This window comes from Corapipo altera, unplaced genomic scaffold (assembly GCF_003945725.1).
Source record: "Corapipo altera isolate COAL_440 unplaced genomic scaffold, ASM394572v1 64, whole genome shotgun sequence".
Taxonomy (NCBI): Eukaryota; Metazoa; Chordata; class Aves; order Passeriformes; family Pipridae; genus Corapipo; species Corapipo altera.
The window spans coordinates 7,196,018-7,217,096 of record NW_020884893.1 but is presented as its reverse complement, the minus strand read 5'-3'; the positions used below and the strand labels follow the sequence as shown (position 1 = coordinate 7,217,096).

The 21,079-nt window shown below is 55.3% G+C and overlaps 1 protein-coding gene across 3 annotated transcripts in view; it reads left to right on the top strand.

Annotated features, from left to right (window-relative positions):
* Positions 1-21,079, top strand: part of LAMA5 (laminin subunit alpha 5) — an 88,815-nt gene that overhangs the window by 66,188 nt on the left and 1,548 nt on the right. For 2 of the 3 annotated variants that reach the window (XM_027646386.1, XM_027646383.1), the window contains exons 30-79: positions 35-236; positions 632-758; positions 933-1,072; positions 1,733-1,848; positions 2,132-2,343; positions 2,574-2,778; positions 2,954-3,098; positions 3,654-3,794; positions 4,150-4,314; positions 4,474-4,575; positions 4,661-4,744; positions 4,991-5,221; positions 5,766-5,879; positions 6,125-6,252; positions 6,497-6,577; positions 7,005-7,219; positions 7,849-7,949; positions 8,412-8,592; positions 8,798-8,941; positions 9,023-9,174; positions 9,258-9,368; positions 10,245-10,356; positions 10,961-11,131; positions 11,983-12,179; positions 12,267-12,383; positions 12,460-12,614; positions 12,823-12,964; positions 13,194-13,296; positions 13,382-13,495; positions 13,616-13,795; positions 13,915-14,057; positions 14,264-14,440; positions 14,704-14,840; positions 15,281-15,434; positions 15,568-15,701; positions 15,824-15,986; positions 16,479-16,607; positions 16,816-16,967; positions 17,350-17,482; positions 17,763-17,903; positions 18,096-18,226; positions 18,311-18,478; positions 18,573-18,705; positions 18,818-18,975; positions 19,083-19,269; positions 19,551-19,703; positions 19,790-19,949; positions 20,056-20,186; positions 20,284-20,374; positions 20,948-21,067. In XM_027646386.1, coding sequence (XP_027502187.1) covers positions 35-236; positions 632-758; positions 933-1,072; positions 1,733-1,848; positions 2,132-2,343; positions 2,574-2,778; positions 2,954-3,098; positions 3,654-3,794; positions 4,150-4,314; positions 4,474-4,575; positions 4,661-4,744; positions 4,991-5,221; positions 5,766-5,879; positions 6,125-6,252; positions 6,497-6,577; positions 7,005-7,219; positions 7,849-7,949; positions 8,412-8,592; positions 8,798-8,941; positions 9,023-9,174; positions 9,258-9,368; positions 10,245-10,356; positions 10,961-11,131; positions 11,983-12,179; positions 12,267-12,383; positions 12,460-12,614; positions 12,823-12,964; positions 13,194-13,296; positions 13,382-13,495; positions 13,616-13,795; positions 13,915-14,057; positions 14,264-14,440; positions 14,704-14,840; positions 15,281-15,434; positions 15,568-15,701; positions 15,824-15,986; positions 16,479-16,607; positions 16,816-16,967; positions 17,350-17,482; positions 17,763-17,903; positions 18,096-18,226; positions 18,311-18,478; positions 18,573-18,705; positions 18,818-18,975; positions 19,083-19,269; positions 19,551-19,703; positions 19,790-19,949; positions 20,056-20,186; positions 20,284-20,374; positions 20,948-21,067 — 7,283 coding nt within the window. The remainder of the gene's footprint in view (positions 1-34; positions 237-631; positions 759-932; positions 1,073-1,732; positions 1,849-2,131; positions 2,344-2,573; positions 2,779-2,953; positions 3,099-3,653; positions 3,795-4,149; positions 4,315-4,473; positions 4,576-4,660; positions 4,745-4,990; positions 5,222-5,765; positions 5,880-6,124; positions 6,253-6,496; positions 6,578-7,004; positions 7,220-7,848; positions 7,950-8,411; positions 8,593-8,797; positions 8,942-9,022; positions 9,175-9,257; positions 9,369-10,244; positions 10,357-10,960; positions 11,132-11,982; positions 12,180-12,266; positions 12,384-12,459; positions 12,615-12,822; positions 12,965-13,193; positions 13,297-13,381; positions 13,496-13,615; positions 13,796-13,914; positions 14,058-14,263; positions 14,441-14,703; positions 14,841-15,280; positions 15,435-15,567; positions 15,702-15,823; positions 15,987-16,478; positions 16,608-16,815; positions 16,968-17,349; positions 17,483-17,762; positions 17,904-18,095; positions 18,227-18,310; positions 18,479-18,572; positions 18,706-18,817; positions 18,976-19,082; positions 19,270-19,550; positions 19,704-19,789; positions 19,950-20,055; positions 20,187-20,283; positions 20,375-20,947; positions 21,068-21,079) is intronic. The other variant, XM_027646385.1, reaches the window with a different exon arrangement.

Here is a 21,079-nt window from a genome sequence, read left to right as displayed (position 1 = left end):
GATCTTTAAATCTTGTTTTCTCCTTATTTTGCAGCAGCTCCTGTGTCCCCTCAAGGTTCCTGAAGCTCTCTCAGTCAATCATTTTGGAGGGGGCCCAGGCTCTGCCCATTGCCCCTGACGTCCCCCTGGCTCAGGCTGTCCATGTGGTTCCATCTGGGGTCCCAGTGGAGCCTGCTCCTCGTCCTCCCACAGCGATGGACCCCACTGCAGAGCTCATCCTCCTGCAGTCCCCACAGGTAGTGAGTGTGGGTTGGGCTGATTTGCTGGTGCTGTGACAGTGGACCAGTGGGACAGGGAGAAGTTTTCCTTATCTACTGAGTAGCTTATCAATGAGCATTTTCAGAATTGAATATGGACTTTAAACTTGTCCCTGAACCTGTAATTCCCATGGACTCACCTGAGTTAGCTCCATCCAGCCCTGCTTGGTTCTCTGGGATCCCAGGAAAAGCTTTGCAGGTGGCATTAGTAGAGGGGGGAGTGTGGAGACATAAGGGGTTTGATTCACCAAATTCTCAAGACTTGACAGTTGTGCAATAAGAGCACGAATTTGTGCAATAATTAAAAAATACCCCAGCTGTGAGTACAGGCATCAGATGTGGATTTTTGTCTCTGTTCTTCCGTTTTGGGCCAGGCTGCAGTGGTGTTCAACAGCAGGATCCAGACCCTGGGACGCTATGCTTTCATCCTGCACTACTACCAGCCCAACCATCCCACCTTCCCTGTGGAAGTGCTGATCAACGGGGGGCGCATCTGGCAAGGTGAGAAGAGCGAGGACCCGGGAGAGCTGCTGAAAGCTTTTCATGCCAGAGAATAATTTCGGGTTCTTTGGGGATCGTAAAGATGAAGCAAGACTTGCTCATCCCTTCCAAACTGGGAGGTGTGACAGGGGCTCCAAGGGAAATGTGGGACCAATACATTTGTTGTCTTTCCAGGTCAGACCAATGCGAATTTCTGCCCACATGGCTACGGGTGCCGGAGCCTGGTAGTTTCTGAGGACCAGATTGTCCTGGATGTCACCGATAATGATCTGACTGTGGTTGTTCGAGTGCCAGAGGGCAAGCAACTGTGGCTGGTGAGCCTCTCTCCAGGGAGCTCCCAGGGCATGCTGGACCAGGCTTCAGCAGGGCTGGAGGTTTTCCTTGGATTTTTGTCACTGCGTGACCGCAGGAATGTTTCCCACTGTCACTCATTCTCTGAACTGCCCTAGAAAGCTGCAATTTCTAGCCTTAGTGGTTAGTGGCTTGTAAGGCCTTACTCTTGCCCTAGCAATATTTTAGACCTGCATAGTATTGTTTATCCAGACAGGTCTCATCATGGGAACAGGTAGCCCTTGTTATCCTCAGACAACAGGATGAGAATGACCAAAATTTGGATAAATGGCTAAAAGATAGAGTTGGAACCCAGGTGCCTTCATGTCTAGAGATTTAAGATGACAGTGATGCCAGCGACTCCCTCTCTGCTGAGGCACAGCTAGTGCTGCCCTTTGAGGTGTTCTGCCTGTTTTTACTCCAGTGAGTTCAGGGCACTCCTCACATGGAGCATTAGATTAGATGGATCATGATGGACAGACCCCAATAGAGGGGTGACCCCTGGTCTTTGCAGTGCTTGGGTGCTTTGTGTCCCAGCAAGGGATGAGAGGTTGAGGGTACATTTGGACTTTGGAGTCATTTTGGGTGGTGTCTGCCTGTCTCAGCTGAGAGCCTGGCTCACCCAGCTTGCCCTTGCTTTGCAGGATTACATCCTTGTGGTGCCTGAGGACAGTTACAGCTCTCAGTACCTGCAGGAGGAACCCCTGGACAAGTCCTATGATTTTATCAGCAGCTGTGGCATCAACAGCTTCTACATCAAGTGAGACCCTTGGCTTTGGGTGTCCTCTCTGCTGTCTGCAGCCTGCATCCTCCTCAGGGAGCAAAACCACATTCCCTTCATGTGGGGCCTGCCAGGGGAGGGGGCTGGTTAAGGCTTTCCTTATTTATTGTCCAAATGTGGGTATTTAGGGGATCTCCGTGTCACAGGGCTCTCCCATCCTCTAACTCAGTACCTGCTGCTGCAGGAGATCCTGCTGGATTCTGGGGTGGTGGGGAGGCTCTGGGGAGATGTGCAGCCTGGTGACTCCTGCCTTCCCCCACAGCCCCAGCACGTCGTCGAGGTTCTGCCGTGACTCTGCCATTTCCCTGTCCCTGTTCTACAACAACGGGGCCCAGCCGTGCCGGTGCCACGAGGCCGGGGCTCGGAGCAGCCAGTGCGAGCCCTTCGGTGGGCAGTGTCCCTGCAAGTCCAACGTCATCGGCCGGGAGTGCTCCCGCTGTGCCACTGGATACTGGGGCTTCCCCAACTGCAGACGTGAGTTGTCCCATCTCCCGCTCTGCTTTCCCAGCTCTTGCTGGTTTGCCTCTTACAGAGCTGAAGGCTGTTTTGGGAAATAGCTGTGTTCTCCAGCCCTGTAATGGCTCCACCTCGTACAGACAGCCCAGCTACCCTCAGAGCAGTTGAGCTCTGCATCCATTCCCCACACTCTCCTTGGGTTTCTGGGTCCTGCTCCACCAAACCCAGCCCTTTTCTGCCCCTTCCAGCCTGCGACTGCGGGACGCGTCTCTGCGATGAAGTGACAGGGCAGTGCATCTGCCCTCCTCACACTCTGAAGCCAGAGTGTGTTGTCTGTGAGCCCCAAACCTTTGGCTGCCACCCCCTCATCGGCTGCGAGGACTGCAACTGCTCCCGGCCCGGCGTGCAGGAGCTGACAGAGCCAGGCTGCGACGTGGACAGCGGGCAGTGCAGGTGAGGGAACCTTGTCCCGGCACTGGGGACATCTGGCAGCACCCCTGGTCCCCGCTGGAGTGATGGGACACATCGGCAGGCTGCAGGGAGGAAACGTGCAGAGTGGGGGAAACTCTGAAAACTCCTCACATAGCACAACAGAGGTTCTAACACTGCGGCTCTTGTGTCCACCCAGGTGCAAGCCCAACATCATCGGGCGACAGTGTGACCTCTGTGCCCCTGGCTACTACCACTACCCCGAGTGCCGGCGCTGTGACTGCCACCAGGCTGGCACCGAGGCGAGCACGTGTGACCCGGTCACAGGGCAGTGTCACTGCAAGGTTAGTCCCTCGATGCCTACACGTGGTGCCTTTCTCCTCTGCTCCACTCTCCTGCTCTGGCTAGCATTTGGGAGGGCTGTGGGTGGCTGGTGTGCTAGAGGGAGCAGGGATGGAGGAGGAAAGTGTCTGTGTGCCTGAGGTACAGCCAGCCTGCCCCATGGGGTGGTGGGTTGAGAGCACCCTGAAAAACTCTTATCTCTCCATTTTTCCTGGCCATGAAGGCTCACTCCTTGTGCTCTCACTGAGGAGACAGCCAGTCTGACTCCATCCCAGTGTCAGAGCCCATTGCAGGCAAAGCTGTCAGCCCTGTTGACTTCTTCTGCTCCTGCATGGCAGCAGAGTAAATCAGGCTGCTGCTGAGCTACCTGCTCCAACCTCCTTAAAGGGTGCTTTCTCTCAGGGAATTTTCTGTTTAATGGGTGCTTTGGAAGCAGACCTGTTCAGGGACTGCTTTATTGTCTTTCTGCATCAGGTCACTGTGCTTTAATCACTCACACAGCCATCCCTGTCCTCTTGAGAAGCTGCTGACCCTGTTGAGCTTTGCTTGTCTTCCAGGAAAATGTGGAGGGCCTGAGGTGTGACCAGTGCCGCCTGGGGACATTTTCTTTGGATGCCACCAACCCCAAGGGCTGCACCAAGTGTTTCTGCTTCGGTGCGACCGATCGCTGCCGTAGTGCGGAAAAGCACCGAGCTGAGGTGAGAGGGGCCAGGGGCCACAGAACCTGCAGGTCAGGTGTGCTCCATGGGCTCCCCGCTGCCCTCGAGTCTGTCCTGCATTAATCCTACCCCTCTGGAAGTTGCCCTGTGAGGAGGGTCATCTTTGTCGCTCTGTGCCCATGTCCCACTTTCAGCCTCTTTTCCTTGTCTTTGGGGTCTGTCATGGCGTGGGGGGACTGTGCTGGGTGGGAGGCAGGGGTGATGCTCAGCTTTCCAGTGACTTCATCAGGATGCATGTGAGGTGTGAGCCCTTTCCACTGCTCTGGCACTTGCTCTTCACCTGAATACTTTCTGTAACTCCACTAGAAGATCCACAGTTGCTCTTCCCCCACAGTTTGTCGACATGAACAGCGGGTGGCTCTTGTTGAGCAGCGACCGCCACGAAGTGCCAACCACTCTGAGCCTGAGGGAGCAGCTCATCACTGCTGACCTCAAGAACCTCCCAGATGCCTACCAGGAGCTGTACTGGGTTGCACCCAGCTCCTACCTTGGGGACCAGGTAAGAGGCCAGTGGTGACTGGACCACCCTGACCCACCAACACATATGCCAGCAGCATTCCCTCTGACATGCAGGTGTTGCTCATGCTCCAGTTGAGCACTGACATCTCTGTCTTGTCTCAGTGGTGTGGACTTGCAGCAACATTTGTCTCTCCCTCAGGTTTCCTCCTATGGAGGGCACCTGCGCTATGAGCTGCACTCCAACCCACGGAGGGGTGACGTGTTCATTCCCATGGAGTCCCGTCCGGACGTGATCCTGAAGGTGCAGCCCAAGAAATTCCCTGGTGCCCCCTGCTACTGGAGGAGCAGGATGAGGTGATGACTGACTCCTTCCTTGCTTTTCCCAGGGAAACCAGATGAGCATCATGTTTCTAGAAGGCACTTACCCATCCCCAGGGGAGGTGCATGAAGGCCGGCTGCAGCTGGTGGAGGTGAGTTTGCACGCTCCACGTGCTCAGATGCTACTGGAAGATCAAGACCAGCATGTAGACAGAGGGGCAACTGCTTTGACCTCAGCATTTTATGTGCTGCCTGTTGGCAGCAGAACTGCCTGTGAAGAACCAGGGCTGTTTCACCTGTGCAAAGGGGAGAGATCCCAGTAGCAGGGAGGTGGAGGCTGGGCTGGATGTTCAGGTGCCTGTGCTTCCTGCCAGTAATGCCAAGTCTTCTCCCATCAGGGTAACTTCAGGCACACAGAGACACACAACCCTGTGTCCAGAGAGGAGCTCATGATGGTGCTGGCAAACCTGGAACAGCTGCAGATCCGGGCACTCTTCTCCCAGCTCTCTTCTTCCGTGTCCCTGCGCCGCGTGGTCCTGGAGACGGCAACAGACACAGCTACAGGCATCCGTGCCAGCAACGTGGAGCTGTGCTTTTGCCCAGCTAACTACCAGGGAGACTCCTGCCAGGTAAGGGGGAAAGTGGGCATGCTATTCCAGTCAGAGGGGAGTCAAACAGTCACGGTTTGGGTCTCAGCAACCCCTCGTGCTTGGTGTGCGTGGCACCTGTGGGGTTTGGATGCTTGTGCAAAGCAGTGGTGCCAGGGCACCAGCTTCTGAGCTGACTCCTGAAGGCTTTAGTTGAAGTTGCAGCTGGGGTTGTTCCAAAGGAAGGAACATCTCCCAGGCTCTTCTCCCACCTCTACAGTGCACCTGGGAGATGTTCAATAGCTGCATCTGCCTGGAAGAGCATGATGGAGAAATCATTCAAGTGTTGCAGACCAAAATTATGTGCCTGTGGTACCTTGGAATAGGTCCTTCTGTCTGGCCAATTATCTCCTGGTGATGAGGAGCAGGAAGGAGCTACACTGAAAAATCTTCATCGTTGCTTTTAATGTCTTCTCCATCAGTACAACCCTGTGGGAATTTTGTCATGGAAATTAAATCAGTTTCTTTGCTTTTCCCGAAAGTATCAAGTTGTTTTTCAGATCTCTGACTTTTTCTGTCTCCTCAGGAATGTGCTCCAGGTTACTACAGGGACACCAAGGGGCTCTTTCTGGGAAAATGCATCCCCTGCCACTGCAATGGCCACTCAGATCAGTGCCTGCCAGGCTCTGGGATATGCCTTGTAAGTAAACAGTGAAGCAGCAGGATATTTTGGAGTTATGAGGTCTTCACATACTAACTGAACTGGCAGGAGGGTGCCTGAATCGGAGCATTAGCTGCATGTGCCATTTAAGGGATGGTCCTGCTCAGGGTCAGTGTAGGGTGCAAGGCAGTTCTGGGAAAGAGGCATCCTAGTGGGGTATTCTTAGTGCAGTCCACCGCTTCTTGCTGTCAGTGCTGAGCCTGAAGCTTGCCTTTTCCTTGCAGAACTGCCAGCACAACACAGAAGGAGACCACTGTGAGCGATGCAAGAATGGCTACATGGGCAACCCCTCTGCCCAAGAGCCCCTGCAGTGTGTTGGGTGTCCGTGCCCTCTTTCAGTTGCCTCCAACAAGTAAGCACCCTTGGATGGGATTCCCTGCCTGACCTCACTGTTTAACCACTGGGAACCACGCTGTGCTCCAGTGGGGCACTGGCTTGGCAGTGGCAGGTCTCCCAATGCCAGCCAGTGTCCTTGGCTCCAAACCATGTCCATGGCCTCTTACCTGGGGTCCAAACGGCCCACAATGAGAGATCAGCTCCCCTGGCACCATGTCAGGTGTAACTGCAACCTCCCTGTGTACCCCTTATCGTTTCAGTTTTGCTGTTGGCTGTGTCAACAAGGGCTCCAACATGCAGTGCCTCTGCAAGCCTGGCTACACTGGACCCAGCTGTGAGCGGTAAGGGTGGTGGCACCCGTGTTTGTGGAGCCTCAGACACACTAATCCTGTGCAGCCACTGCTGTGGCAGAGGAGAAGTTGTTCTACTAAGGACTGCAGTGGAAATGGTTGGCTCTGCCCCCATGTGCTTTGTTCTGGCATCATTTCCTTCAGTCCTTTCCAGCCTGAAAATGCCCTATTGCTGTGTTCACTGCTGAAATAGTGTTACTGTGGGTGTATAACTTAGCTGTGCTTTGCCTTGACTTGCAGTCTGTGATAAAGGTACCGTGAGGCAAAACACAAAGTGCTCTGAGATCCCCAAGGGCTGCAGCAGTTACAGGTGTTGGATGCTCACACTGTTACAACTGTGCAACTCCAGCACTACGCAAGATGAGCTTCGGGATCCCCTGATGCCCTCGCTCAGTTTTAACTTGCTGTGTTTCTCCAGGTGTGCCCCAGGATACTATGGCAATCCCTTGGTGATCGGCAGCTCGTGCCAGCCCTGCGACTGCAGTGGGAACACGGATCCCAACATGCTGTTCAGCAGCTGTGACTCCCTGACGGGCGCCTGCTCGGGGTGCATGCACCACACGGCCGGCGCGCACTGCGAGGTCTGCGCCCCCGGCTACTACGGGGACGCCGTGGTAGCCAAGAACTGCACACGTGAGTTCTTGCTGCCTTGTGGGGCAGGCAGCAAGCACAGGGGGAAGGGGAGCTTGGGCAGACTGACTGTGGATGTGCTTAGCGCCTTAGCCAGGGTGTGCGTTGTCCCAGTGAGTCACGTTCTTGGGTGCGCGCGTTGCAGCATCCTAGACAATAATAAGGAGGTTGACATGGTGATGTTAGGTTGTAGGTTGGACTTGATGATTTCAGAGATCTTTTCCAACCTAATTGATTCTGTAATTCCATGGGAAAAAAAATCTACCCTCAGCATCATGACTCCCAATCCACCCCAAATGCAAAACTGCACCCAGGCTGGAAGGGTCTTGCCGTGGAGCAGCTACTGCAGCAGTGATGCTGATACTCCCTCTGGAGCATGGGCTTGCACAGCCCATTCCCAGCACTGCTTCTCTCCCTCAGAGGAGCAGCAGCCCTAGTGCAGCTCACAAAAGTGGGCTGCCCTGGCAGGTGTCATGGGAATAATTTGTGAGGAACAAATCCAAGAGGAGAGAGGCTCTGTCTTGCTCTGACTGTGATAAATAAGGGGGAAATAGGATTCCTTGTTGGGAATAAGTTTTGTGAGAGGCTGACAGGGTCTTTAGTGTAATACTGGGTATATTTTTCCCTGACAGAGTGCAACTGTTCACCTTGTGGGACTGACTCCTGCCACCCACGAACTGGCCAGTGCTTCTGCAAGACTGGAGTGACAGGCCTGCACTGCGACCGCTGTGAGGTGAGGGTCACCTGTGCACTGGCATGGTGCCTGTCCTGGGGACAGGGATGAGGGGCAGCCCCAGTGTATCATCCCCAGGCTCACAGCCATCTGGTGAAGTTTGGATTTGCATGAGCTGCCCATAGGCGAAAGTCTATTAAAGATCTGTCAGCAAGTGGTGGAGGCAGTGTTCCACTGGAGCAAGGGCAGGAATGTGGTATCCTTTGGGAAACTGCAGTAAACCCCATTTTCCTGCATGCATCCAGCATGAGAATTGTGGGGCAAGGGCGGGTTTGCAGGGCAGTGTTGTGGTGTGTCTGGGTTCTTACTGCAGCTCCACATCTTTAACCATGTTGCTATGAGTTTTGTGGTGGTCAAAACACACTGAGAAAGCAAGGCTGAGGTCCCACATCACTGGCCCTGGGAGGGAGGCACTCATGCCCTCTTGCTGAACAGAGCACCCTCTGTCCTGCTTTTCCCTAGGAGGGATACTACGGCTTCGAGGGATGCTCAGGCTGCCAGAGGTGTGACTGCGACGTGGGTGCTGTGGGGAGCAGCTGCCACGAGCAGAGTGGGCAGTGCAGCTGCCTGCCCGGCGTCAGCGGCTCCCGCTGCCAGCAGTGTGCCCCAGGATACTGGGGCTTCAGCCAGAGCGGCTGCACAAGTGAGTGTGGGGTCCCAGCATGGGGGAGTGGGACGGGGCTTTGGTGGCACGTGTGCTTGTCCGGTTGTTGAAGGTGGAAAACAACTGGCTGCTGTCGGAGGGCCTGGGTTGTGCGGGGAAACCCTCGGCAGCGGCGTGTGGATAAACACAGCTGGAATAAACACAAAATGATGCCTTTACCTTTACCTGTTATTCAACTCTGCAGAGTGTGAGTGCAGAGGGGGCTCCTGCGACCCACGCACTGGGGAGTGCACGTGCTCCAACGGGCTGACGGGGAAGCAGTGCGACGTCTGCATGCACGAGTACGAGATCCCTGTGGCCAACAGCCCCGACGGCGTGAGGTGTGAAGGTCTGTATCCTGCAGTCCTGGGGAAGGAGGTGAGGGAAACCTGGGAAAGGGCCTGTGCTGACTGCTCTGTTTCCCTGGCAGTGTGTGACAGCTGTGTCCTGCTCCTGCTGGAGGACCTGCAGAGCATCGAGATGTCCTTCCCCTCCATCCGCGGCCAGCTGGTCAACCTCAACGCCAGCTCCATCGCCTGGGCTCGCCTCCACGGCCTCAACAGCACGATAGTGGGCATTGCTGTATGTAGAAGGTTCAACATCACTTTGTGCTCATGTTCCCTGACCTGTTGGCCTGATTTTGTCTTTTTTTTTTTTTTTTCCAGAACCAGCTCCGGGAGTCCCACAGAGCCATGAGCAGGATCAGGCAAAGGGCTGACGAGCTGGAGGATGAGAACATGGACCTCACACAGGACCTGAATGCACTGCAGCACAAAGTAGGGTATTCCTTTGCCAGAACACAAGTCCCTCCTTTTACCAAAATGAAGGCTGCGAGAAGACCAGTTCAGGCTGGTTGGATCTCCTGCCCAGACAGCACTAAACTTTAGTATCACATTCTCCAGCTTAGGTGCTCAAGCTGGGTTACCTGCGTTCCTCCCTTGGGGAGCTGTTAAACATGGTGTGATATTGGTGGTTGTTTCTTGATTTACTACTTTGTTTTGAGGTGGCTCTAACTTTAAGCAGTAAAACTAAATTCAATCAAATGTCATTTATAGAAGGAGCATACAAGGAAGGAACATAAAACATCTGGATTCATCATGGATGCAGTCTATATACAGTCTAAAAACCAAGCAAGATTTGCTTTAATTTGATTTGATTTGTAAGCTACCTACCTGTAATCTAAGAGAGAGGGGAAAATCTCTACTTGATGACATACTTCCCCAGACAGCTGCACAGACAGACTGCCCCTGTGTGTATGTACCTCTGTGCTCCAAACAGCCAGGCTGCAGCCCTGACATCCTGGTCAGGACCCAGCTGGGCCTGGATCCAGGCTCTGGGGCTTTTCCTGTGCTAACAGCACAGAACAGTGCTGTCCTCTGTGATCTTGGGATTGTTTCAGCATCCAGAGTCTTTGCACTGGAGCTGCATTTACTGCTTGTGCTTCTCTGAAGGTGCTAAATGAGACCACCACTAAATGCATGGCAGGAGAGCAGCACAGGGCAGGTTGTTCTGGTTCATGAACATCAAGAGCTGCACATTCCCAAGCCTTGTGTGCCTTTTGGGAGCAGCTTTCCTGCTAATCACATGATTTTCCTGACAGATCACATAAAACATCATCTCATTCTTCAGCTAAGCCCATGTTTTTGTTGTAGATGACCATGACTCACAGAGAAGCGATCCGTGTTGATCAGAACACGAAGGAGACCCACCAGAGGGGGGAACAGCTCCTGCTGCACATCCAAAGCATCCAGAGGGGCATTGCAGGTCTGTGAAGAAGGGTCTTCACTTTGGGTTTTTTTCCTGTGGTATGCCATGCTGTTAGTTTCAACCACCACTAAGTGCTTCATCACTTAGGAAAAGCCTTGGAGAGAAGAAGGGGAAATAAAAATGAAATTAAGATCCCTGCATAATTCCCGCTTTTACTCTGACCAGGTTTTTGTGGATCTCAGCTGCTTGGCTAAGCACAGTCTTTGGAAAAAACACATTAAACTTGCACAAATGTTATTCAAATGCATAAAATGGGGGCAATTTGCACTACAACTTTAGGAGAGATTTAGCAAAACAGAGTGGCTGGATCTGGGAGAGAAGGTAGAGCCACGGAACAGTGCTTTGGATGTAGAGGAGGTAAAGCCACAGAACAGTGCTTTGGATGTAGCACATGTTACTGGTAGTGGTAGTTTCTACCTTCTCCTGGCCAAGGAGGCAGAAATGTGGGGCAATGTCTCGGGTGATCTCAAATAACTGTGGTTTCTGAGTACTGCTTGAAAGCTGGCTCTTTATGAGGGTGGTGTAAGAGGGGAAAGATCTCAGGGAATTATGAAGGGCCTAACTTGACCGATGCTAATGGGGAATCTGGATTTCTCTGCAGACCTGGTGAGGCAGATGACCAGATTTGGGGCAGCAAACACCAGCACCACCTCCACCGAGGAGTTCCGTCAGAAGATGGCCGAGGTGGAAAGCATGCTGAGGGAGATGAGGGAGCGCAGCCTGGGCAGCCAGGAGGAGCTGGCAAAGCGTGAGCACGAGGAGGCTCAGAAGTGTGAGTCCAGCTCGGTGTCATGGGACAGGGCTGCACAGATCCCGCTGGGTGTGGCCATTTATGGTTTGGAGCCCATGAGGACGCTACTCGTTGTGGTCATGTTTAGACAGTGCTGTTAATAACCAGGCGCCCCCAAAAAAATTTTACAGGAGTTTCAGAGTCTCCTGTGGTGCTGCAATGGGGTCATTTGTTATTTCTTTTCTGAATTTCAAAGCAGAACTAACTGGGCAGCTCTGCTTGGTCACCAAAAATGACAACACTTAGAACCAGGAGTCAACGTTATTATGTGATGTATTCACATTACATGTGGCTACATGTGGAATAAGTCACATCATTTTTCTTCATGTTTGCTGTCCCAGGAGAGGGGTTCAGTGTAATAACCAGCAGCCTGCACCACAGTAGCTCCACTGTCCTGAGGGCATCCTTGCAGGAGTGAGGGCACTGAGCCCAACTGCATAACCAGGCACGGTGGCACTGTGGGAATTGAACACTTCTGATTAACAGGCCCTGGCAAAACATAACTCAGCAGCTGAAAGCTGGAATTATAAACTGGCTATTGTTGGAAATAAATACTTCTTTACAGGGGAAGTAATCGAACACTGGGACAGGCCTCAGATGGGGTTTATCCATCATCTGAAGCCTTTCAGGCATAGCTGTGCATCTTTCTGACAGAGATCCTGTCTCTCTCACCAGCGCTGGGAGGAGGGAGGGAGAGAAGATGGTCACTTCTGGCCTTGATACCTGCCAAGAGAGACCAAAACCAGGCTTTAAGGCAGCCAAGCACAGAAAGAGCCTGTTAACACAGGAGGATGAATTAGCAACAGTTCTCATCTCCTCCATCCCATCCCCAGTGCTGCATCGGGTGAGGAGTGAGCTGCACGCCCGCTGGCAGTCCAACCAGGACCTGGTGAGCAGCATCCAGGACCGGCTGGCACAGCACAACTCCCAGCTGATGGACCTGCGCGATGCCCTCAACGAGGCTGTGAACAAAACCAGGCAGACAGAGGACTTGAACAGCCTGAACCGAAACAACCTGGAGGAGAGCCAGGTAAGACCTTCACCAGGTAGTCCTGGCCATGCAGTGGAGGGGGCTATCCCAACCCTGCGGGTGCCTAACCTTGGGTCTGTGGTCTAGCAAAAGAGCCAGGAACTCCAAAAGCAGCACGGGCTGGTGCAGGAGACCCTGCGGATGGCCAGGGACGCCCTGGGCCAGGTCTCCGACTTCCTACAGAAGATGGAGCAAGCAAAGGAGGTGAGTGGCAGAGGCACTTTGGCGTGGGCAGAGGGCAGGAGGTGGCAGCCCTCAGGACTGACGTGTGTCCTTGCAGGCCTACGAGAAGCTGGCAGCACTGCTGGATGGGGCAAAGCTGCCCCTGACTGAGCGGGTCAAGAAATTCTCCCCAGCCAGCAGCAAGATCCCCATCGTGGAGCAGGCAGAGGAGCATGCCCGGCTCCTGGATGAGCTTGCAAGGAACCTGTCCAGGTGAGGCACCAGTCCTGACCCTCACTAGTCAAACCATCTCCTACTAGAGCTGCAACCCCACACCGTGGCAGGGGAACAGTGGGGTGTCACCTCCAAAGCTTTATCCTGGAGCACGTGTATTGAGGATCCCAAAGGCATTTGTCTGTGGGGGCATGGGCAAGAGCCTGAGCATTTTCCATGGATTTGATGGCTTCATCTTCCAACACAGCATTATCCAGGGCACAAACCAGGATGGCTTTATCCAGCGGGCAATCGATGCCTCCAATGCCTACGCCAGCATCATTGAAGCTGTGAAGAAAGCAGAGCGAGCAGCCCACGATGCTGACGAGGCAGCCAGCGAGGCCTTGATGGTATGTGCTGTGGGGAGCAAAACCCAAGCTCCCTCAACAAAATCCCTTCCCTCTGGCACTTGGGGACTTTGTTCTGTGCCATACAGCAGCACCTCTGCCACAGCTGGGGCTCAACTCGATATTTGAGTCTCCCCATCTCACCCCACTGCAGTTGTCTGAATGAGCATTTTGTGCACAGTCAGAGCCAGAGCCTTGAATTCCTCTTCAGAGTCCCATGTTTGTTTCACAGAATGTCATGTCAGAAAATCTTGGGGCCGTCTCCAAAGTGCTGAAAAGGAACAGCAGCAGCCTGGAGGAGGCTGTGAGGAGAGAGCAGACAAAACTAAATGGAGGTGAGAGGAGCTCCTTTCAGGATGCGATGTCCTTTGGGCCAGACCAAGCTCCCAACACACAACATGTGCATTTCTTTAATTGCAGCTATTAAAGGCACTCTGCAGACAGCAAAGGACAAGCTGGCTGACCTCCGTGTGAGGAAGGAGCAGCTCCTGACCCAGCTCCAGTCTGTGCAGGACATGCTGGGCAGGGACCAAGGTTTGTTCTGGGGTGGCTGGACTGATTCTCTCTGCTCCCTTCCTTGTGCCCAGACTGTGACCCGAGGGTGCCTTCTCCCTGCTCCTGGCCATCCCAGAGATATCTCTCCTCTCTTTCCAGAGGACACAAAGGAGGCAATCCTGAATGCTAAAGCAGCTGCTGCTGAGGCGAACGAAACAGCTGCAAGAGTGGAAGATACCCTGAGCACCATGAAGAAGAACCTGGATGAGTGGAAAGACCAGTATGGAGGCCTTCGAAATGAAGACCTGAACCAGGCGGTCCAGGATGCCAGGAAATCTGGTGAGTGCTGAGCCTGCTGGGCTGCCAGGGCTGAGTCTGACATGGGTTTCAAGCTGCCTGAGCTTCTTATTTCCCTTCCTCACTAACCTCCAAAACTCCTGGCTCCTTTCCAATCCCAGTGTCCAGCCTGGAAAGCACCATCCCACTGCTGCTGGAGAAGCTGAACAGCCTGGAGAACAGGAGGAACAAAAACGCCACCGTGTCAGAGAACATCGTGCGGATCCGGCAGCTCATCACGCAGGCGAGGAATGCTGCCAGCAAGGTGGGCTCAAGGGGATGGAGGGCTCACCTGAGAGTAGTATGAAAATGGGAGGGTATCTAGGAGAGCTCTGGGGCCACCAGGAAGGGTCCCTTTCTCGTGGGACGACTCCAGAAGGTGCTTTGTCTTGGTAAAGCTGGCACTGACCAGACAGGCAGCAGCAGCAGCAATGGGTTCAGTGCCACAGGGCTGGATTTCTTTCCCTGCAGGTGAAAGTCCCCATGAAGTTCAATGGCAGCTCAGGGGTTCAGGTCCGGATGCCCAGCAACCTGCAGGATTTGGCAGCCTACACATCCCTCAAATTCTACATCCAAAACCCTGAGCCCAAGAGCCAGCAGGACGAGACAGAGGAGGGGCGGTTCGTGTTGTACCTGGGCAGCCGGGAGGTGAGACGGGGCCCTGCAGGTGGGTGGCGGGAGCTCATGTTGGCAGCATCAGTGGGGGATCACACCTTGACTTCAGCCCCTCACCTGCTCCCTGAATGTCTTTGTGGGGAACATGAACAGCCCCTGGATGCAACCATCAGCCTGGCTGGGAGTGCGTGGGAATTGGAATGGAGGTGTTTTTATGGTGCAGCCTTGGGAGTGTTAGGGAGAGCTCCTGCCTGTCCCAAATGCAAACATGTGGCTCTGTCTCTTTCTGTGTTCAGGCCACAGGGGACTACCTGGGCATTGTGCTCAAGGACCGCAGAGTGCATTGGATCTACAAGCTGGGTGATGAGGAACCAGCCTCCCTGAGTGTCGACGAGGATATTGGAGAGCAATTTGCCACCATCAGCATCAATAGGTAGAAAGGAGACTGTTGAGACACATCCCAGGAAAGCACAGCAGGAGACTGCCCCTGCAGCAGATGTGCTGTGCCTAAGCCTGGACAGGCCCTTGGGATTGTAGAGGTGCTGTGAATTCCACCATCCAGTCATCCCTAAATGACTAACACTGAAACACCTCTGAAAAACTAGCAGGGAGATGTTGTCTTACCAATTCACGGAGGGTGTGGGGTATCTGCAGAAGAGGAAAGATGAAGCTCATCATGGAGGGTCCATTCACTCATGGCAGTGCTGGTAGCATGAATGCTGGCCCCTTTCAGTGTACTGGCTTGGTGCTCCCCAGTGGAAGATGCACCCTTTTTTGGTAGAGCTGTGCGGGGATGGGCCTTTGCTCAGGGAGGGCAGAGTTGGCTCCTCGTTGGGGATCTCCCCTTGTCCTAACCATTGCTCCCTGCTGCAGGATCCTGCAGTACGGGCATATGTCGGTGATCGTGGAGAGGCAGACGGTGCACGAGACCAAGGGAGACAGCGTGGCCAAGGGGGAGCAAGGGCTGCTCAACCTCGACCCGCGCAACGTGGTCTTCTACGTGGGGGGCTACCCCTCCAGCTTCACGGTGAGTCAGCAGGGAGAGGGGGGCTTGGCTTTTAGGAGGCATCAGCAATGCCTTTGGAGATTCCTTGGGGGGGAAAAAGCCCACTTGATTACATGAGGAAACCAGGATCAAACTTGTTGGGTTTCATTCCCAGCCTCCTCCTGCTTTGCGCTATCCCAACTACCGGGGGTGCCTGGAGCTGGACACTCTGAACGAGGAGGTGGTGAGCCTGTACAACTTCCAGCGCACCTTTGAGCTGGACACCACTGCTGAGAAACCCTGTGCAAGGTGGGGCACCACACCCAGGCCGGGAGCAGCTCTGCTCCATGGCACTTACCCTGACCCTCAGCTGCTCCAGAGCATGGAAGTGTTGTGGGATTGATGCCTACGGCCTCTTCCTGTTGTCTCAGGTCCAAGTCCACAGGGGACCCCTGGCTGACTGATGGTTCCTATTTTGATGGCACCGGTTATGCAGAGATCAAGTTTGAGAGCCAGTTTGGCACAACCAAGCGCTTCGAGCAGGAGATCCGTGTGGTCTCCTACAATGGCATCATCTTCTTCCTGGAGAACCAGGCATGTGCTTGCTCTCCTGGGGAGCCTTAACCCCTCAGTGGGTGGGCTGGGACAATTCCAGGCCTGCTTGCAGACATTCCAGTTCAGGACACTGGGGAGAGGGGGGCTCTGGAGGTCTCAGGGCTGCTTGGAGCAGGATTTCTGCACTGTTGGGAAAAGCCACCATGAGAGGGCTGAACCCAAACCTCACAGCAGTCACTCATCTGGTTCTGGAGGGGCTCCCCAGAATTCGGAGAGCACCCATGCACAGGCCCTCCAAGCTGGGCCAGGGTTCACTGGTGCAGGAGCATTTCCAGCTTGCAGTGTTATCCCTGTGCCCCCGCACAGGGCCACTGTTCACAGATAAATCCCAAATAACTGTACCCATAGTGTGTCAGGGCACTGGCAGTGAGACCTGCTCCCACTGGTGCTAAAGGGCAGGTGGGCTCAGTGCCACAACTGCATCCTGGATACCAGGACGTGGGGCTGAGTGTCCATCCTGCCTCCCCCCAGGGTCAGTTCCTGTGTCTGGCCATCCGGAATGGGAAGCTGGTGCTTTACTACGACTTCAGCTCTGGTCTGGAGATGGCAAAACCCAGCAACTCCTCCTCCCTCACCATCAGCAGCACCACAAACAAAGCGGTAAGAGGGGACAGTGCCTGCCAGGCTTGCTGGGAGGGGGAGAGCTCCTCATCTGTGGTGGGGAGGCACATGGATCCTTGTTTTTGTTGGGGGGGAAGGGCTGCAAGAAGTTCTTTGACTGAAGCCATAAACTAGACACCGTGTGCTGCCCTCAGTGATGGATATAATTGGCCCAAATTGATGGATCATTTCTCTCCTCCGTCTCCAGATCCAGATTTTCCTCCTCAAAATGAATAACAAGAAACGCATCCTGGTGCGGCTGGAGCGCCTCACCATCTTCGTGGTGGAGCAGGAGAACTCCCTGGAGAACGCTGTCTCCTACTACCTGGGTGGTGTTCCCCCAGCTGTGCTGCCCCCCAGGTGGGTCCAGACCATGGTGGGGTGGGATATTCAGCATATTCCCCTCCCTAGTCTCTGCTAGTAGCCCTGGCCCTTTCTCAGCTACATCCAGGGCTGCTGGGGCCCTGCTTAAGCTCTGGAGGAAGATTTTCTCTCCCTGTCCATCATCCTGAGCATTTGAGGATGGGACATCTCTATCTCTGGTGTGGGATGAGGTATCACCAAGTCCTCCTTTGCTGTGCTGGGGACTTTGGAGCAGCCTTGTGCCTGAGGCACTGGAGATACCCATGACCATCACGGCTCTTTCCCAGACACTTTGTCTGAAGAGCTGCAGGGTCATATCCTGCCCAGGGCTGAGTCCTGCCTGGGGCTGTCCTCATAACACTGCTTCCTTCTCCGGCAGCTTGAAAGCGCTTTTCCCCACGGGTGGGCCCATCCGGGGCTGTATGAAGGGCTTGAAGGCTCTCGGCAAATACGTCGACCTGAAGCGCATGAGCACCGTTGGCGTGAGCTACGGCTGCACCTCGGACCTCCTGGTAAGCACAGGAGGCAGCCTGGCCAGCCATGCTGAGGAAAGGGTCTGTCAGGGAAGGGGAGCACGGGAGCCCCAGGACAGGCCCCATCTCCCCTCATTTACACAGAAACAGGGATAAACCCCCCAGGTCCTCAGCATGGAGGGATCATGGTGAGATGCTCTGTGTGGTTGGCCATAGGACCAGCCAGGCCCAGTGAGGACCACAGTGCCTCAGTCATCTCCCAGCACCCCAGCAGCGCCAGGGCCGGGCTCCCACCTTGCCTCCCTGATGTCCCTCACAGGTTGCCCGCTCAGTCAGTGTCCATGGCCACGGCTACCTGACCCTGGCTCTGAAGGATGTGCCGGGGCTGCGGGACTTCTACAGCGGCTTCAGCTTCCGGACAAGCCAGCGTGAGGGGCTGCTCTACCACCACACCACCCAGGTGGGCACCTGCAGGACCCCTGGGTATCCCAGCAGTGGGGCTGCTGGTGATGGTGCTATTTCCCCTTGGGGGAATTTTGGTGGGGCCAGGGGGTGACTGCAGTGAGATCTGCACCCTGAGCTCCTGGGGGGCAGTGGGGAAATGGGCCCTTCCTTGAGCTGCTGAGCAGCAATGGGGTGATGCTTTCTGCAGGAGGGGACGTGCCAGGTGTCCCTCCAGAGGGGCCAGCTGGCCTTGAACCTGCTGGGAACTGAAGTCACCACTGACAGTGCCTATGCAGATGACAGGGCCCACTACGTGGCCTTCTACAGTGATGCCCGTGGGTACGTGTCCTGGTGTCCTGTGGGGGCTGGGGTGCCAATGGCCACAGGGACCTGCTGAGCCCCCACTGCTCATCCCTCCCCCAGGGTCCGGCTGTACGTGGACGACGAGCTGCAGGACACAGCGACAGGCCCTGGGCCCAGCCGGCGGCAGCGGCGCCAGGACGGGCGGCAGCTCTTCCGGCTCGGGGGTTCAGCAGATCCGGGTGCCCTCAGCAACCTCACCGGCTGCATCGGGAATGTCTTCGTCAAGCGGTGAGCAGCTCCGTGCCACTTCAGAGAGCAGGGCTCAGCCCCATCCCACCTCCCCACTGCTCTGGTGACAAGGACCTCTTCTCCCCGAGTGTAGGGTGTCAGAGCCACAGATGGTGGTGGACCTTCAGCAGAACGTGGAGAGCATCAATGTCACCATGAGCTGTCTCTGGGGTGAACAGCCACAGCAGCTCAGAGTGACTCCAAAGAAGGACAGGAGGAAACCCAAGGTACCAGCTGCTGCCAGAACTCCCCACATCCTCATCCTCCTCACATACCACTGCTGAGCACCTCTGCTGGCACCTGCTCCCCTCACCCCGTTCCTTGGTGTGCATTGTGTAGGTGCCAGGCAAGCCTGCCCCCAAGGGTCGCCGCCACGACCAGGACGGGCTCTGCCAGCTGCACCCCCAGCCTCGTGCAGCCAGGGGCACCTTCCGCTTTGGGGGGGCCCCGAGCACTCGCTGGGAGTTTGATGAGATCCCAGCCTCCTTTGGTTGGAGGTGAGCCTTGCCCCATGCCTACCCCACACAGGCTTGGCCCTGCTGACCATGGCTTGGAGAGCAGGTGTTGGAAGGCCGGGTGCTCCCATTATCCCCTGTCCCTGCAGGTCCCATTTCTCCCTGGAGGTGAAGCTGAACTCTTCCAGTGGGTTGCTGTTCTATGTGGCGGGTGAGAGGGGCTCCTTCATGGCTCTCTTTGTCTCCAACGGGCGCTTTGTCTTCCTGGTGGATGTGGGCAGGCGCCGCCTGCGGATCCGCAGCAGGGACAAGTACCGGGACCGGCGGTGGCACACGGTGAGCAGGAGTCAGGGCTCAGTGGGACCTCTTCAGACCACATCACTGCCCCCTGTGCCAGGTGCCCCTGCAAGGGTTGGCTCACTACAGCCCTGCTCTGGTAGTCGCTTCCTGATACCACATGGGACACCTGCAGTCCCGTGGGAGCAAAGGAGAGAGCAAAAACACAGCCAGGGCTGGCTGAATCTCTGAGCTGAGCCTTCCTGTCACTGGGCACATCCCTGGGGCTCCTCCCAACCTGGAAAGTTGCCAGTCCTGGCACTGACCTTTGGTCCTTGCAGGTCTTCTTCAGCAGAGACCAGAGCCGGGCCCAGCTGGTCATCGACGGGCTGCGAGCCCAGGATGCTGCAGTGGCCACCACAGGGCTCTTTGTGGCCCAGACCCCCTTGTATGTGGGAGGGGTCCCAGCTGGAAAATCCAAGGCTCACATACCGGTAAGGGCTTGGCACTCCCATGGCATCGCCTTGTGCCTCCCAGGTTTTTCCCCCTCTGTGCTCAATCCAGTGGCCTCTCTCCACAGGCTGCATTGGCCTTCAGCTTTGATGGCTGCCTGAGGAACCCACAGCTGGATGGGAGGCCCCTCGGTCCCCCCTCACGCACCTTTGGGGTGACTCCCTGCTATGAGGGCGCACTGGAGAGCGGGGTCTTCTTCGCTGTGGAGGGCGGGTCCATCACCCTAGGTACCAACAGCAGCCTGGGCTGCCTCCCACAGCCCTGGGACTGGGTGGAACATATCCTGTGGGAATCCCCTTGTCCCTCTCCTCACCAGTGGCATTTCTCTTCCAGCTAATGCGGTGGTGACTGAGCAGGACTTGGAGGTGACACTGGAGGTGCGTCCCCGCAGCACCTCTGGCCTCATCTTCCACATCGGCACGAGGAGAAGCCACTATCTCCTGCTGTACATGGAGGAGACCAAGGTAGCGGGAGGGTGCCTTCCCCACAGGTTTTCAGAAGGAGGCATCTTCTGCCTGTCCCGCTCTGCTCACTGGGCTCTGACGGGTTTGTCTCACTCAGGTCACTGTGAGAGCAAATGCTGGGGCTGACGAGTTCTCTGTGTCGGTGACATGCCCATCTCTCTGTGACGGGCAGTGGCACACTATCGCAGGTGAGGTGACAGCCACTGCTTGGCTCTGGGACCCTGCCCCACTCCTGCTTAGCCTACACCTCCTGGGGAGGCCCAGGGCCCTTCCTCGGGTATTTAAACCCCAGCCCCACCTGTATGCATTTAATTTGGGAGATTGTAGCTGCCATTAAGTAATTTCTTAATTAATAAAAGTCCTTGCCTGATCTTAGTGCTGTCCGATCTGGTGGGCAGGAAAGACTGTTTTTCCAGGTTATGGAGCAGCCGGTGAGGACAAGGACGTCCCTGTGGGACTGGCTCCATCCAGGACTGTCATGTCCTGCTGAAAGTGGAAGCCCAACTTGCTTTGGTGTTGAGTGGGTCCAGGGGGCTCAAAGCCCACAGCTGGGAGAAGGGATTGCAGGATTCACACCTGTACAGCAAACTCAGCCGTGAATGTAGCTGGCATTGAGCAAGTGCTGAGGTTTTGCATCAAGCCCTTTTTGGGGCTCGGGGTCAGTAGTTTTGCTTTGCTCCAGCACTGGACTGAGCTGGAGGGTGGAGATGGACTTGCTCCCTGGGTAAGGAAGCAACGCTGACTGTTGTTTTCTTTTGAAGTTACCAAATGGAAAAACATAATCCAAATTGATGTGGACACAGAAGGCAACCACACAGTGGGACCCAGCCAGCGTCCTGCACCCAGCACAAGGGCGACCTTCTCCATGGGTGGGCTGCCAGGTGAGTTGGGAG